This window comes from Eleginops maclovinus, chromosome 10 (genome assembly GCF_036324505.1).
Source record: "Eleginops maclovinus isolate JMC-PN-2008 ecotype Puerto Natales chromosome 10, JC_Emac_rtc_rv5, whole genome shotgun sequence".
Taxonomy (NCBI): domain Eukaryota; kingdom Metazoa; phylum Chordata; class Actinopteri; order Perciformes; family Eleginopidae; genus Eleginops; species Eleginops maclovinus.
Window position 1 is genome coordinate 6,373,042 of NC_086358.1, and position 13,289 is coordinate 6,386,330.

General features: G+C 44.6%; 1 protein-coding gene across 1 annotated transcript; it reads right to left on the bottom strand.

Annotated features, from left to right (window-relative positions):
- Positions 1–10,426: 10,426 nt before the first annotated feature.
- On the bottom strand, positions 10,427–12,968 carry nog2 (noggin 2). Its single transcript, XM_063892653.1, has one exon. It carries the CDS (start codon positions 11,773–11,775, stop codon positions 11,143–11,145), a length of 633 nt encoding a protein of 210 aa, XP_063748723.1. The 5' UTR covers positions 11,776–12,968; the 3' UTR covers positions 10,427–11,142.
- Between the last annotated feature and the right edge of the window lie 321 nt (positions 12,969–13,289).

Consider the following 13,289-nt stretch of genomic DNA (forward strand, 5'->3'; position numbering starts at 1 on the left):
TGGGAATGGAAGAGATATTAATGGCTATAATACCATCATGTCCGTGTGTGTGTGTGTGTGTGTGTGTGTGTGTGTGTGTGTGTGTGTGTGTGTGTGTGTGTGTGTGTGTGTGTGTGTGTGTGTGTGTGTGTGTGTGTGTGTGTGTGTAGTTCTGCCTCCGTGTGTCACACTTGCACTTCCATGGCTCGGGGTGTGCGGCATCAACATGTCAACATTAAGGAAAGAGAGCTATCAATAGCTCTCCTGCCAGTATTATTGTCCCATCCATCATTTTGACATCACACCACGGAAGGTGGTCTCTTCCCAACTCACACTGATGACTCAACCGCAGAGAGTTTTTAAATGAGGATACCTTGAGGCCGCAGAGAGGAATCTGCAGTAACCCAATCTGCAGTCCTGAAGACTCGGAGGAAGTGTGTGTGTGTGTGTGTGTGTGTGTGTGTGTGTGTGTGTGTGTGTGTGTGTGTGTGTGTGTGTGTGTGTGTGTGTGTGTGTGTGTGTGTGTGCGTGTGCGTGTGGATACTGTTGACTTGCTGTGGGATTATTTTTGGGTTAACTGCTTACATTTGACAGCAACGACCGTCCAGGATGACGGTGGGAAATTGGCTTTCCCACTTGGTGTGCAGTGCATGTGTGATTAACCCACAGAGGGGGAAAAAAAGAGTACTTGGAAGTATGTGTGTGTCTTTACATACATGTATGCATGTCTGTGCATTGAGGAGGGGGTTCAGGTGCCTCTCTGGTGGTATTTAGACCCTTCATTTGTGTGGAATCCAGCATCATTATCCCAAAGTGTTGCCAGCTGGAAGTGCTTGGGAGTTCCCATTTGAACTCGATGTGTGTTCTGAAGATGTAGAAAGACCAAGAGAGCCGAAACGCTCTAATGAACGCGCGTGTTCTGGTTCTCATTCCGCCTTGATGTTCATGAGCGGCAGAATCTGGCACTGTCTTGTCGATTAGCTAATACATTGTGCGGCCACAACAATGCCACCCAAGGCTACGCGGCCTCTCTATATGAATTAGATGTAATCCAGTGAGCTGGAAGTGGATGATGGCGGAGGTTCAATTCAAACAAACTGATAGTAAATAACAGCCAATAAATATGTAGTCTATTAGAGGAAAATTTGAAATGCTTCAGATTTTCCCACTTGTCGAAGTTCATCAACATCAAAAATGGAAATGTTTAGCAGTTATGAAGAGTGGGTGTTCACTCATTTGATACATTTGTGGAGATTGGAGAGAGTGGACACACTGTGACTTACATAATGTGCTGTCATCATTAAACCCTAGGCAATCGAGTCACCAATGTTCCTTCCGATTGAAATTGATCATCTTTTCAGGCATGATAGGAGTTTAGCTCTTGGGATGCAAGTGTCTATTGTCACCACTTTAGTCCAGATCCAAATATCTCAACTACATTCAGAGTTTCCAGAGGATTAACCACTTCTTTGATTTCCTGATTTGTTTCTTTTCCCTCCAACAGCAGGTACCATTTTTCTAGTCTCCTGTCAAAATGATGCATTGGGACACACTTTGGATCAGATGTGTACAAACGCTGATCCCTGACATTGTGCCACCATGAGTTTGACATGTGTTCATATCAGTAAAATGTCCAAATAGCTGTTTGATTGCCATGACAGTCACATTTCTAAGATATCCAACTTGAATGACACACTGCTACAAAGTTAAGTAGAGGATGTGTTGATTAAAGAAAACAGAAATGAGTAAGAGTCAGTTCACTGCTTAGAAAACACTGTGTGATCCCTGCTACTAACAGATACTGTATGCTGTTTAAGTTAAGAGTATTTTACAAGGGTTCTTAAGAGCAACAGGTTAGTGGGTTATCCCTTAACTTTCTCGATGATAATCTCAGTGTAGTTTGGCTCTACATTAACAATGACAGCAAGAGATAGCATCATATGTTACCACTAGATGGTAGTATTGGTTTAGTTTGCCATTTTCTTCCACCTGTTTCGGGGTTTGCTGAGGAGGTCAAAGTATGAGACCATTGACCAGAACCATCACGTGTAGTATAGGAAATCTTTCAGACTGACCCCAGGTTGTTCCTATAGCTGCTGGGATAAAAAAAAGAAGCTTGATTTAGGGCGTCTGTCATCAATATAGCACTCTGCCGGTCTAAATCCTCAAAGATAGCTGTATGTTTCTCTGGATTTACCGAGAGGAATTCTATTTTGTTTGTGTAAACATTTGTGGTGAAGAACATGAAAAGTGATGTTGGTCTATAAGAACTCCTGTGCAGGTTCCTGACACTTTTATCCAGCGTATATATATATAGGTATATTGGTATTTTCTAAATCAATCACCTTAATTATAGTGCTCGGCCAATGCGGTGTGGATGTTTTTCTAGGGTTTAAGTCTTGAGTATCTATGGAGAAAAGGTATTCTATGTCAGGCCCAGTGGTCAGCTTTCCGTAGTCCTTTCCGCTCACAAAAGGGGTATTTACCTTCAATATGGTTTGCATAAGCTGTAAGGAGGCTCAGGGTGGGTCAGTAATTACAATGCAATTCAAAACCAACCCTAAAAAACTACAAGAATGTTTCTTCTCACCAGTGGAGTAATATTAAATGGGCATAATGGGTGGTATTCCACCTTTTCGTGGGAAAGTGAAACATAACTGACTTCAAACCATGTGTTTTTCTGTTCGGTTTGAGGCATTAAATAAATATCATAACTCATTTCACTCAACGTAGATTAGGACCCATGTCTTAAGTGGCACATACAAAGTTTTGGGTCACACTATGGGAAACTCACTTGTCAATTGTCCGGCCAATTACGAGAGTATTACATTGTCTTGTTCATTGCGGTCTCTTTCAGTGTAATGTGAACCATTCCTAAATGAGACTAAATGCCCTCTGACTCAAACAAGTTCATAGCAGTGTTCCCATGGGGTCAACCCTCGTGCAATCTGAGCTGAAAAGCATCCCATTTGGCTCTCCCTTTACATTCAGATCCTATTGACAAGTGCATGCAGTATGGCATGCAACAGCACACACACAGACACACAAAAACCTGCCCCCCCTTTGAGCATAAACCTCTATAGCCATATATGTCCATTCCCTAATTGGTGGTTCTTCTTTCAAAGGAGTGATTATGTGTGTATGTGTTTAGAGGCGTCCTCTCTGTGCAAGGCGTCTCGATTCAGTCCATCTCCAACGCCGGAGGGGACAAAAGAGGCACCCGTTCCTCCTCTCGGGGCGAGGGGCCGTTGACACCAATAAATCCCCCCTTCCACTTCCTCCCCGGTGTGTTGGGGTTATGTCAGGAATGTCCTGGATCCTATTGTCCCCTGGTGCTCTGTTTTTGGTAACCCATCACCAAGCATTCTCTGCTGCTCACAGTGCCTCCTCCCTCCCCCTTACACACATACATGAGCACACACACACACACACACACACACACACACACACACATACACACACACACACGAACGTCCACACCCCCTGGGCTGTGTGTCCCCTGGTCCCTCACTCTGAATAGACCACCTCGGCTGAATACGACAGACAGGCAGGCGTCAGTACATCAGGATCAGCAGCCCGAGTCGTGCACGGCGGCCCAGTGGGGAAAACACAGCCAGTTATTTTCAACTGTTTGTTCCCTCGCGCTCTTTGTCTTACGGGAGAAAGAAAATAAAACAATGGCCCGAGTGTTTCAGACTCCACTCTTAATGCCTATTCTGCCCTTTCAGTGGGATCGAGTAGACTGCCCTCTTCACCCCTTTTATAGGGATCAGTGTTAAAGGACACATTCATCTGATACGCTCACACTGTTGTACATCGTTATTCCACCATAGTGTTTTCTAGGAGTTAATTGTGATCATTTCTTTCGTATGCAACCTTTTTGTCAGTACTAATGTCAGTGCAGATCTTGCTATAAAGACCACCCGAATAGTGCGTTGGATACAAAACAGAGAGTTAAACGTGCTTAAAGCAGCACAAAGATGGCACCCATTTCCCTCATTTTCACCAGGATGGTCTCTTCAGCTGCCCCAGATTCTGACCAGTTCCTCATTGATGATGCATTATTGCCACATCTGGTTCTCTACAATGGATTTAATTGGAAAAACACCCAAGATTGCACGATTGTTTAAGTAACATAAGGATGCTCTGATGTACGTGTAATTTCAGCTTTCCATCCCCATCACTTCCCTCAGCTTTACTCGTCTCAACAAGTTCAAATTAAACATTAATTATGTGTAAATTCAAGTGGTACAGAAACAGGATACTGATGACATAATGTCATTCAGTGTTCAAACACTACCTTGTTCATTAATAAACCTAATTGCTCAGGGGGACAAAACATTAATTGAACATACCTTTTTAACGACTGCTGGAGAGGAACCTGTTAGGGAAGAGGCTGAGCAGAATTACAATTGACTTAGTCTTTCTTAATTGAGGTCTTTACACGGTATGTAATCATGACCGGCTGTCTATATGCTCATGTTTCATGATCAAAAGCTACATACTAAGTAATCTGGAGAGTAATCTGCCATCAAAAATCCAACTCAATCCCGCGGTGTCTCACGGAGAGATACCGCAGGTCCTTCCTTCCTGCAGCGGTCAGACTCTATAACCATCATGGCCCCCGGTAGACCCCCACACATATAACAACACTGACTATAACACCCCCTGTTGTGTTAATAACTGTGCCATATATACCTGGCTGCTATACTCAGAATGGTTTCTGAGGTCTATTTTTGTGTATTTTGTAAATTGTGTGATTGTTGTATATTTTTCAGTATCTAGGGTGTGATATTTAGCTGTCTTTGGCTCTTTGTGCTGTACAAATGAAAACGTCCCCTCCTTGGGATGATTAAAGGTATTCTGATTCTGATTCAAGCCACATCATCTGAATAATCAGTTTGATTCAAATACACATCGCGATCTCCCTCACTCTCTCTCCCTCGCACAAACTTGCTCACACACAGTGTGTACACACATTCCCAAATCTCTTTGGTTGCCCCATGTCACGCATAACTATTCAAGACATCATGTGTCCATTCATTGCGGGCCCTTCGTGCATTCATTCAACCTCTAATAGCACACACACTCGCATCTCTGGCTTCGTCTGATCCATTCACTCCGATCACAGCAGAGGGAACATCCCATTCTGTTGTAGCCGCTTCCTTGTGTGTCACCTGGGCTCGCACCATTGCCAAACCCCAAAATACCAAAGGTTTGATTTGTTGTCAGGTGGGGGCAATGTATGTTTTCTGTGCGTGTGTGTGTGTGTGTGAGAGAGAGAGGGAGTGAGAGGGAGTAGGTGGGTTGTACACATGTTACGAAGCAAGGCGCCATTGCGGCCTAAAAAACTATTAGGCTCTGTAAATACACACTGTGGCGAAAGTAAACATTCTCAGCATGCCATCTAGGCGCACAGAGGGGTACAGGGAGACAGCCGCCGGACAGGCTGTGAGGGGGAGGTGTGTGTGTGTCTGTGTGTGTGTTGGGAGTACAGCAGCAATCAGTGAGCTGAGAGGAGATGGATATGGAAAATATAGATTTTAATTGGGGAAAAACTCATAAGTGTGTGTGTATATAATCCAGCCAAGGCAATCACGATCAGGTTGAGTAGTCTAGTAAACAACTTAAAGATAGTTTACCTGTGTGTGTCGTTATGACGACCAGGGACCAATTAGGTATCGGGAGTACTCTGGGAACACCTTGTGTTTGTGTGGGCTGGGGTTGAGTGCTGTCCAACTCTAATTTATATCCTGAGATGCTGTGTGTGTGTGTGTGTGTGTGTGTGTGTGTGTGTGTGTGTGTGTGTGTGTGTGTGTGTGTGTGTGTTGTACTCAATTTGCTGGGGCCGTGGAGGTCAATTGGCTTAAAACAGTCTCAAATTTGTGTCCCATTTGACTGACAAGCCAGGTTTCTGATTTTAGTTTGATGAGGTAAAGATGGTAAAGTCAGTAGGTGGTTAATGCCGTATTTGTGTCCACACATTTTTAGCCCCGGGGCTCAACACTTTCACAATCCTCAGTCTGTGACATCGGCATGTCCCAAACACGGTCCACAAACTTTAACGCACACTTCCTGGTCGGTGAGGGAAAAAAAACAGGATAAAAAGTAAACTTAGGCTGTTCTTAAAGGGATAAAAACACGGCCATTGATGCAAAAGGACTATTTTCTGAATTCGAGACCCATGCTGGCAATGGGAGAAAGCACAAGTAACCATGGAAACAGGGCTCAGAATATGCACTATTCCCAGCCCTGCGAGTGCCACGCCACCCACAGCTCTATTTTTAGGCCTTACTTTGGGCTTACAATATCTATTACATCTAACAAGAGTTAAACTGAGTAATCAGCAAGCATGACTACAGAAATGTGACTCTGACACTATGCGTCTGATTAAAAGGGTAGCAGCGTAAGAGCATATAGGCCAACCGTGCTCTTACTGCAGTGCGTTTAATGGCAGCTCCTAAGGACAACAACGGCATACAATCGACACCGTTTATCTCATTATTACTTTTGAAATTGTTGGTGTCAAGAGCTTTGGAGTAGGCGATAAAATAGTAGAACGGAAACTGATAGGGCGCAGAAGAGTAAATAAGGCAGCAAATAATAGCTGTGTGCACAGAGAAATGCTTTACGAGATGATTTCAAACAAGAAGGAAGGAGACTTTGGCTTTCCCTCTGCACTCTAAGCAGGACAGGCCCGCTCGGCATCACAAACCGCTCTTTAAACTCCAGGCGGTCTTTGCAACGTTGAGATTGAAGCAACACAGTCTTGTGAATGATGAATGTGCTCATGACTTATTGTGGCATAAATTGCATTCATTTCCCATGGCATTACCAGTCTGCTTAATTATCAGAAGCCCCGCTCGTTTGCGGTGACCGGAGTTTGATTACAATCACAAGTTATTTGACTACAGTCACCTGTTGCAAAGATGGCCGCTGTGTTGATGTAGTGGCATGTCATGAATTCGGCGCCCGCTGCTGCTGCAGACTCCAGGTCGGGGTGTGTGAGATCTTGCAGAGATGGACGGTTGACATCATTGGATCAGTCCTGAAGCAGTGGAGGTGTGTTAAGAGGCATGAAAGAGTTCCCATCTTTAACACTCAGATAAAAACACACATGCATATCAGGCTTAAAGTTGAACAGGGAAGAATAATCGACCAATTTGAGCCTTGCTGTGATTTAGAGAGTCCAATAAACTGAAGACTGTGAAAAAGTCTGTAAGGGATTTGTGGAGAAACACACACACACACACACACACACACACACACACACACACACACACACACACACACACACACACACACACACACACACACACACACACACACACACACACACCCTCTCTTAGATGCATCTCTCGCTTCTTACACATGAGCAAATTCTTGATACACACACCTCCAGACACCACAAGTCGGGGTTGGTGGTCTGACAGAATGCCGCGTATCATCTGCAGGGACTGCATTTATGTGTGTTTGCATGTCAGTGTGTGTGCGTGTGTGTGCCCTCCCTCCCCTCTGCTCCATCTAATACCCTGTCATCATCAATAACCTCAGCAGTGCTGACTCACTGGCTTTTACAACCATGGGGTTTGGGCCTTACTTACAGCCACAGACCCTTGTCTCCGTCTCTGTCTGTCTGTCAGCCCAGTGATCACACACACATGCACACGAAAGAAGGTGTGTGTGTGCACACACACCTTCTTTCGTGTGTGTGTGTGTGTGTGTGTGTGTGTGTGTGTGTGTGTGTGTGTGTGTGGGACTGATTGGTGCATGCAATCAGCATACATGAGTACCTACACACAGGTATGGATGTTTCTTTCACATGTTAGCTTGAATAAAAGTCACCGCAGACCCTTTACCACCCACCCGCCGACGCACTCCAATCATCCCCAATCGGACTGCAATCCTTCATAATAATCGAGTCTCGTCAGGAGACAGAGCCTCATCATCTTCACCACAAAACTTGCTACCCCCCCCCACCCATCTCCTCCCCCATGATCCCCAATCCTAATTGTCTCCAGGCCTTTCTTTAATTCTCCTTACAGTCTGCAAATGTGTGATTTAACTTATATTCACACGAGATTTTAAATGTATGAGATGCTTCCAATTATACCAAACTGAGTGTCTTATATGGGGTCATTTTCAAAAGCCTATGCTGCTGAATGTGCAGACTGTGTCGGACTATAATGATGCGGAGTGTCTGACAGGGCAGCGGCCACCACTGTCTTGACATTTTTGTGAACAGTATGTGAATGCAGGCTGCTCTGATGTGTCAGCGCCTCACATGGTGCAGCTCTGATGGCGTCAATATGGAGATGTTTTCTCATTTTTCTCACAGTAACATATCTGTCAAAAGTCTGTCTGCAGCCATGGGGACTTTTATGAGGAAATCTTGTGATACGGTGATGAATGAGAGCGCAGACTTTATGAATGGTGTGAAGCTGTGACAGTAAACATGGCTGTTTTGCATAAAGTGAAGACAGGAGTCATTTTACCCTGCGTGTAAGAAAAAACCCACATGGTCTGTATTGAATCTACAACCCAGTTGTGCTTCTATTTTAACTCTGCACTCAAAAGGTTTCTATTTCTTGGATTATTTTAGTGGGTGAACATTGGGTTTGAAGCTGAATGTGGATTTTGAGCAGAGGCATGCAGGGTTACGAGAAATGTGGTTTTCTAATCAGATAATACAAGACAGTGATACATTTAAATAAATAAAAAACTCATAATATTTGTTTTAACTTGTGTCCTGTTCATACATACAACATTCTATTTCATTTTTAAAGGATAAACATATAATCACATGTTTGTGCAGGTACTGGGAATATTCTAATTATGTCTTTATTATCATATGATAAGGGTTGGAATGGGTCAAATAATGCTACGTTATTTCTAGTAATTTGAATACTTTACTGTTATTATAGATTCAACCTTTTGATGAGGACCCCTTGGACTCCCCACAAGGACCACCTGGAGGTCCCCGGACCCCACTTTGAGAAGCACTGATCTGACTGGCTGGCAGGGTCTGCTTCTAAAAGGTGAGCACCTAACTGGCTGGAGCCAGGGCGGCGTATTGCCTTTCACACGCTTCTAAAATACTCTCCGGGCAGAGCCTGAAAGGGTTACTGTTTCCCAAAGTGCCTCATTCTGCGCAGTCGAGAGGGGGCGGCTGAGTGGCGCCGTCGAGTCAGAGACGCAGTTTCTAAAAACCCCGAGACATCATCAAGAAAGAAGCTGACAGTAAGGAAAGCAGCCCCCCCTCCTGCTCCTTCTCCTCCTCCTCCTCCGTCTCCGCTGGCATGCTGCCGTTCTTCTCCTCTGCTTACCAAATCCCCTCAGTGGTTCTGTCACAATAACCGGGCGGCAAGTGTCAAATCCAGCTCTCCCCGCAAAAACACAAATCACTGTAACGCACACAAGATGCGCTCAGTGGAAAGCTGCTTTTAGCTCTCAGACGTTTAGTCATAGCTCTGTTTAAGTCGTTGATTGCATTTAAAGAATAATATAAACACCATAAACCCCCTACTTACAGAAAAGAATCCTCGCTTTGATTTCATAGTTAATTTCCCTGCGCGTCTGCAGCGCGTTTAATTGTCCATATCTCTTTAAGTTGCAGACAGCGTGCCCCGGCTCTCCAATTAATAGTCTGCTAACGTCAAAAACAGTTGACCATTGTTTTATGGGCTTTGTGTTTTTTCTTTTTTTTTCCTCTCCAGGGCGGTCAGACTTGAATAGGCGCCGGTCTGCTGCAGTCCACCTCTATACAAATACCTCAGTGGAACTTGTGTGGAGCTTCCAGAGTGAAAAGCACAGACCCCAGACGCCCCTGGCTCTCTCATACACGCTCGCCATTTCATCATCTGACACTGTTTGAAATGTCTGAATCATATTTTACCCATTATGTTAACACCTCGGAGCCCTGAAACGAGCATGTGCGTAGACAGGGGGGAGATGAATGTGTGGCCTCCCCTCTCTCTCTCTCTCTCTCTCTCTAGCTGAGACAAATGAATGCCAGTTCTGTGGAGGCGCTTGAGGTATGTGTTGCGCATTACACAGCGTAGTAAATCAGCTCTTTCTAAAATCACTGTGACGGCGTGGAGCGTCAGGCAGTCCACACAGAGTCACTGAAGCTCGGACTTACTGTGCAGTTAGTAACTCCACTCCACTTCGGAGCCCGGACACTGCAAAAAATGTCAGTCCTGAACCATATTTGTCATTAAAACGTGGCGCAATTCCACTTGTTTCCATTTGTAGAATCTCTTTCTTTCTAAATGAAATGACACTTACTTATAGATTACTCAATTGGAAACAAGTCTAAACCACCAGCAAACTTTTTGTGCATTTTTAAGATTAAATAAGACAACATGTTCAGATGACACTTTTTTTTTTACAGTGTACACGCCCCCCTTGATATGGACACTGTAAGCAACATGGCTTGACACTAATACACGTTGGAAAGATAGACTTTATTGCTAAAACGTGTAAACATAACATGTACACTGATATGTTTTACTTTTTTATTTGTTTTATTGATTTTTTTTCATTTTTAGAAATATTCAAGTAGACATCTCCCATATTTTTTCTGGTATACTCTGCTATTCTCTTTCCTTATGCTCTATACTCACAATCGTTAAAATAATAAATAAAACATACAGATTTGTTTATTTCTACAATACTATGTATTCCAAAAAAAGCTGAGTTCACGCCTTTATATATATCTTTAACCTCAACTTTTTTTTTTTTTTACAATTTCATTATTATTGATATTAATATTATACAAAAACTCTAGGCAGCATTGCAGTGAAATAACAGTCAGCATCAATGTTCAGTTGAAGAAAAAAGTTCACCTCTTGGAGAAGTGTAGCATATGCATTGCATCTTCAATGTCTCATAAAAAATATCAAAAAAAGCTCTTCCTTATGAAGTGCTCGTGTTCCCCCAAAAAAACATGTTTCAGGGTTGAGAATAAAATATGGTCCTGGTTCAATTAGAAAAAATAGCTGCATTTTTCTTAAATATGTACAATGTTGGTATTTCACTTAAAATGCTATATAAAAAAATAGATTTGCTATGGTGCCCACCTCTGTAGAGAGTTAACAGTGCAATAGAAACCGTATTTCCAGTCCACTCCCCCCTCGACCACCACTCCTTCCTTAGAGAGAATCAGCACGAACACTTGCACTCTGAGATGATTGGGTATTGCACCTGTATCCACGTACAGTATTTCTGTCTTAGAAACCCTTGACAATACCACCGGAGGAAAATCTTGTTGATTGACCTGACGGGTTTGCAAGACATCCCCTCGGGGAAGGAGCACGAGCGCTCAGAGAAACATTTTCCCTCCTTGATGTAACGTGGCCAGAACCTCACGCCCAAATCCTTCCAGGTGTGCACCACTGGGCAGTGCGTATAGGTCCACAGCCACTGCAGAAATTTCCTACGGGCTTTCTTGCCCACTTTAACCCGCTTTCCGTAGGGGGTCCTCGAGGGGTCAATGTTTTTAATCTCTGGAGGCATGGACCCCGGCAGCTTCACCTGCATGTCTGCCGTGGAGATGTTCACCATTGGCGAGGTGATGGACATGAAGTTGGGGTCAAAGTTACTGCCGAGCTTTTTCCGCAGAGTCCTCTCCACCAAGTCCTGCTCCCGGGGGTCATACTCCGGGTCGGGGTCCTCTTTGAGGTCGGGCACTGGGAGGTGATCACTGGGCGATGGACGGAGGCTAAAGAAATGCTGGGAAACTCCAAGGTGGACGCACACCAGCACGTACACGAGCAGCGTGTGTGAGAGGCCCATTATTCCTCTGTTTTTACGCACCGGTTCTTCTCGCGTAGATAAAAGTCAAATCTTTTGCCGGTCACTGTGTTTTCTGCAATGACAAGCCAGGGGCGTCATAAATAGTAGAAGTTCAGTCACCAGCAAGGCGATACTTTTAATAGACCACGTCGGGTTTGAATGACATGGAGCGTTTTCTTTTTAGGGCTCCTTCAACTTTGCAATTTGCCCGCTGATGCAACTCTGCAGCGCCAAGCTCTGCAAAAAAGTGTTTAGTCTAAACAAAACAAAAAGAAGCAAAATGGGGAAAACTCTTTTCACGCTCTCTCCGGCCTCACCCCGCTCCCTTGGATTCACTTTGGGTTTCTTTCGGTTGTCATGGTTACCCCGGGGACTCGAAGCCACGACGAACTGTCTGCACTGGATGACAGCGGCCGAGGCGAGAGCTGCATGGGATGAAGTGTTTTCTAAAGAGACAGAATAGATCCGCAGCGTCCCAAGAGAGAGAAGGGCGCACAAAAGAGCACTTCACCGAGTTTTAAATGTCACGCGCCCGGCAATGAGGGCTGCCTTGGCCAATGTTATTTTTACGCACGGCTTTTATAAACGTGGCTTCTCTTAACGTCGCCTGACGCTCTCAGGTTTGACAAGGTCCCAGCGCGCACAATCCATACACTGAGGAAACGCTCTGTGCAGCAGTCCCCCTGTGGTATTCCAGCCGTGGATCTGTGCACCTCTCTGAAAATGTCCAAACACTTAGAGAAAAATGCGCAGCAGTGGGGTGCAATCTCAATTTATGAAACAACAGCCATGTAGCTTTCCAGAGGATGTTCCAAATCGCAGAGCAGTTATTTTCACAAGAGTCTGATGTATTCCCACAGAAAAAGAGACGCTGAAAAAAGCAGCGTTGAGCAAACTGCAGTGTCAGTGCATATCAAATGCAAACTGCAGAAAGCCAGTAAACGTTTTGAGTTCAGAGTTCCTTTCACTGTGGCATTGCTGAATTCCTTTCAGAAAAGCTCAAGATCCCAAAGTCGCTGCATAACGAAACAGTCCAAAACCTGGAGCCTTTTTGCCCGGTCGATGCAAGCGGTCAATTCCTGAGGGAGCGTCTCTCCTCCTTTGATAACTACAGAAGCTCCTACTGAGTCGCTCCTACTTCAGGAGTCTGAGAGACTTGGCGCTGGAGCGTTTCTTTGCTTAGGCACACTGTGTGTGAGTGTGTCTGTAGCGAGTGGTGCTCAGTCCCAAGTTAAATATCCCCCTCCGACGGTACAAAGTGTCAGAGGGGCCTGCCCACCCCGGCCACTTTCACTATGATTGACAGCCCCCCCCCTCCTCCTCCAGGCCACCCCCTCCCCTCACAACGTGGAAAATATCAGCCACAATCACAAGGATCAACTGGGTCCTAAAGCACCAGTTTTATCCCGTATTAAAGTGTAATATTCCACAACATCAACAGTGTTATTATATTACTGAGGTTTTGAAATCCAACACCGACTTTTAAGTGCTATAGCAACTCTTTTCCCCTGCTC